This window comes from Triticum dicoccoides, chromosome 5A (assembly GCF_002162155.2).
Source record: "Triticum dicoccoides isolate Atlit2015 ecotype Zavitan chromosome 5A, WEW_v2.0, whole genome shotgun sequence".
In the NCBI taxonomy this organism is placed as follows: domain Eukaryota; kingdom Viridiplantae; phylum Streptophyta; class Magnoliopsida; order Poales; family Poaceae; genus Triticum; species Triticum dicoccoides.
This window is the reverse complement of record NC_041388.1, coordinates 30131509-30134928: the sequence shown is the minus strand read 5'-3', so window position 1 is coordinate 30134928 and position 3420 is coordinate 30131509. Positions and strand designations below refer to the sequence as shown.

General features: G+C 59.2%; 1 protein-coding gene across 1 annotated transcript; it reads right to left on the bottom strand.

The window, feature by feature from the left end:
* Positions 1 to 864: 864 nt before the first annotated feature.
* On the bottom strand, positions 865 to 3393 carry LOC119298911 (9-cis-epoxycarotenoid dioxygenase NCED5, chloroplastic-like). Its single transcript, XM_037576216.1, has one exon. The coding sequence runs from the start codon at positions 3276 to 3278 to the stop codon at positions 1434 to 1436; it is 1845 nt and encodes a 614-aa protein (XP_037432113.1). The 5' UTR covers positions 3279 to 3393; the 3' UTR covers positions 865 to 1433.
* Between the last annotated feature and the right edge of the window lie 27 nt (positions 3394 to 3420).

The window sequence follows — 3420 nt, the reverse complement described above, 5'->3', positions numbered from 1 at the left end:
GGTGGTCTCCAATCATCAATTCGCCTCAAACCGAAGGCAGGCATCTGAATCAATTCTCCCCAAATTGAAGGAGAAGGAGACAGACACCACCAAACAAACAAAAAGATGAGCAGCCCCACAGATTGTGTGTGGTGTAGGGGCGAAAGCAAGCAAAAGGCAAAGAAAAAAAAGGCAACCAAGCAAAAGGCAAAGGCAAAGGCCGGTGTTTTAATGTGGCACCAACCTTGCTATGCAAATAATGCGGCCGCACGCAGGAACAGGAACAGGAACAACAAGCCAACAGAAACCCCACAAGCCGACACACACGCCCGGATTTATCTGATGAGCACACCAGTTCAGTGAAAACAGAGAGACTTACTGAGTACAAAGATAAGTAAGGGATGCGGCGTTTCTGCACCCAGGCGCAGATGCTCTTTGTCTAAATAGTAAAATCGTTTAAATAGCATAAAAATTCAAAAAAAATTGAATTTTTTTGGTGCAATATGGTCGAATGTGTGATGCCTGTGCTAAATTTGGTAGAGTTTTTACATTCGAGTAGCTCGTGGTAAAAAACTCAATTTTCAGGCTTGTGAGAAAGTTTGAAAAAACACAATGTTCATACCTGATTTTTTTTTGGCGGGCGAGCTCCTCCAATGTTGTATGCCCACGGATTTTCGCACGCACCTCGCGCACTCAAGCATCTTGCGTCCAAAAAGGTTTCAGGTTTTTTTGATTTTTTACGATTTAATTTAATTTAGTTTTACTGTTCACCGATATAGATGAGCCCGAGCTCCGAGTTGAATTATCGGTGAGCAAGACAATTCAGTCAGACATGATAGAAAGAGAGAGGGGCGTTCGGTGAGCAGAGCAGAGCACATAGACACATTGGAAGGAAGATGAACATGATCAAGCTTTACTATATGACATGACAGTGATCATGAGGAGTATATATACACAGCAGAGAAAAGGAATTGAGTCCCCAACAGCACCTCAGTTGCAGGAGTCACTCCAGCTCCAGCACAACTGGGTGGTTCAATTCCCCTCTCTTGTCTCTCTCTCTCTCTCTCTCTAGAAGAACAGAATCCAGCTGAGCTCTCAGCACCCTGTACACCCACAGTGCCAGAGCTTCAAGCTCTCTCCCTCCCTAAACTCCACTAGTATTACTACCCTAACTGATTTACCATTTACTAATATGGGTAAAAGGTGAAAAGGTAAAAAAAAAGTGACCAAAAAACCAAGTGATGAAGAGAGAGTGATGGTGTGTAACCGCCGCTAACTGTATCCATGCCTTGGGGCAACCGCTTCCGGGGACCTCCTGTGTGGCTCCCTCTGGAAAAGCTTTTCCCTCCACATTTCTGCTCGTCCTCTGCTTCTCTGCCTCCGAGAAGCTCGGAGTGATGAGAGCGAGAGGGCCAATGGCGGGGGCAGGTGTGGCCAAAGAACCAAGGAATCGATTAGTGCTGGGCGTCGAGGTCGGCGGCGCCGATGAATGTGCCGTGGAAGCCGTAGGGGACGCGGGACGGCAGCTGCACGGTGGCCTCGAGCCGCATGTCGGCCGCGTTCACGACCAGGAGCTCGGATGTGCCGGCGGCCTCGTCGCGCACGAAGGACAGCACGTAGCCGTCGTCCTCGGCGCCGGGGCGGGCGTGCTCGCCGTCCATGGGCACGAAGCACGGCTCGCCGCCGAACCGGCCCTCGCCGTACTCGAACTTGGTGAGCTCGCCGGTCACCAGGTCCACCTTGGCGAACCCGGACACCTTGGGCCACGGCTCGGCCACGGCCAGGTAGGCGTACCTCGTCTTCCGGCCCAGCATGTTGCGGTTCACCATGCCCACCTCGAGGTTCACCTGGCTCTCCAGCGGCAGGATGGCCCGCCGCGTGGACTCGCCGGTGCGCGTGTTGAGCCGGATCTCGGTGAGCACGCTCTCGAGGTGGTCGTCCGTGTCGTTGAAGATGGAGTCGGCGGGGGTCATGCAGGAGCCGATCACCACCACCTCGTCCGTCTCCGGCTCCTCCCACGAGTTCCAGAGGTGGAAGCAGAAGCAGTCGGGCACGTCCACCCACATCATCTCCGACGAGTCCTTGGCGTACTTGGGGAGGACGCCGAAGCGGGAGGTCTTCTCCTTGTCGAGCATCACCGGCGAGCCGCCGCGGAACATCTCGGCGAGCTTGAACACCATCTGGTGGTCGGGCACGACGACGAAGTTCTCGGTGATGGCGAAGTCGTGGATCATGGTGGGCTGGTCGAGCTCGATCTCGACGTCGGCGGACTTGGTGCCGTCGGCGTGGAAGTAGAAGTACTTGAGGTACGGCTTCTTGATGACATCGTAGCTGAGCGCGAAGAGCTCGCCGGAGACGGGGTCGAGCTTGGGGTGCGCGATCATGGCGCAGTCGAGCTGGCCGTCGAAGTCGTAGCGGCCGACGGTCTCGAGGTCGCCGCCGGCGGTGACGCGGACCTGGTACGGGAGGTCGTCCTCGGACATGGCGAGGAGGCGGCCGTTGAAGTAGACGAGGCCGGCGTTGGCGACGCCGGTGCCGTGGGACGGGTCGACGAGGCCGCAGGCGCCGCGCGCGTAGAACAGAGCCAGCCTCGCGATGCCAGAGTGGCCGTGGAGCTCGCCGATGGTCTTAGGGAAAACGGGCCTCCCGACGGCGCGCTCCTGGGAGAGGCGGGCCGTCTCGGTGTAGCGGCAGGCGTAGGACTCGGCGGCGCCGTTGCGGATGCGGATGGCGTGCACCATGCCGTCGCCGTCGAAGAGGTGGTGCCCCGCCGTGGGCTCGAAGCAGGGGTTGGCGCCGTTGCGGGCGTAGACGCCGTTGATGAAGGGCGGGATGCGGCCGGAGACCGGGAGCGCGCGCACTGGGGCCTGCTCGCCGACGGGGGCGAAGTTGCCGGCGATCTGCACGGCGGGGTCGGCGGTGCGCGGCAGCGCGTGGGGCCGCTCCAGGACATTGTGGACGAACCCCTCCTCGAAGGCGTCGAGCGCCGCGGCCGCCGCGCGCTGGAAGAAGTTGAGGCCGCCCTTGCTCTGCCCGTCCTTGCTGCTCCCCTGCTTCTGCGGCGAGGCAATGGCAGGCGGTGCGGACTGCTCGTAACCGGGGACCTTCCTGGTGGAGGGCGATGGCAGGTACGCCGGCGGGCGGGCCGTGCTGGTGGAGGCGGCGATCAGCACCGAGTCGGCCGCCGCGGCGGCCGCGCGGGGCGCGAACCGGACGGAGCTGGTGCCCCGTCGGCGCCCATTTTGGCGCTGTATCGAGGAAGAGGAGGAGGCGAGGGGCTGCGCGGACAGAGTCTGCATCGCTGGTCCTCGGAAGAAGAAGAAGGAGAAGAAGGCGGGAGTCCGGCCGGTTCGATTCGATTCGATGCTCCGGCGAGCGCGGATGATTGGCGTTCGGGTGAGAGGGGAGAGGAAGTGAGGGAGTGAGATGAGATGGGGAAGG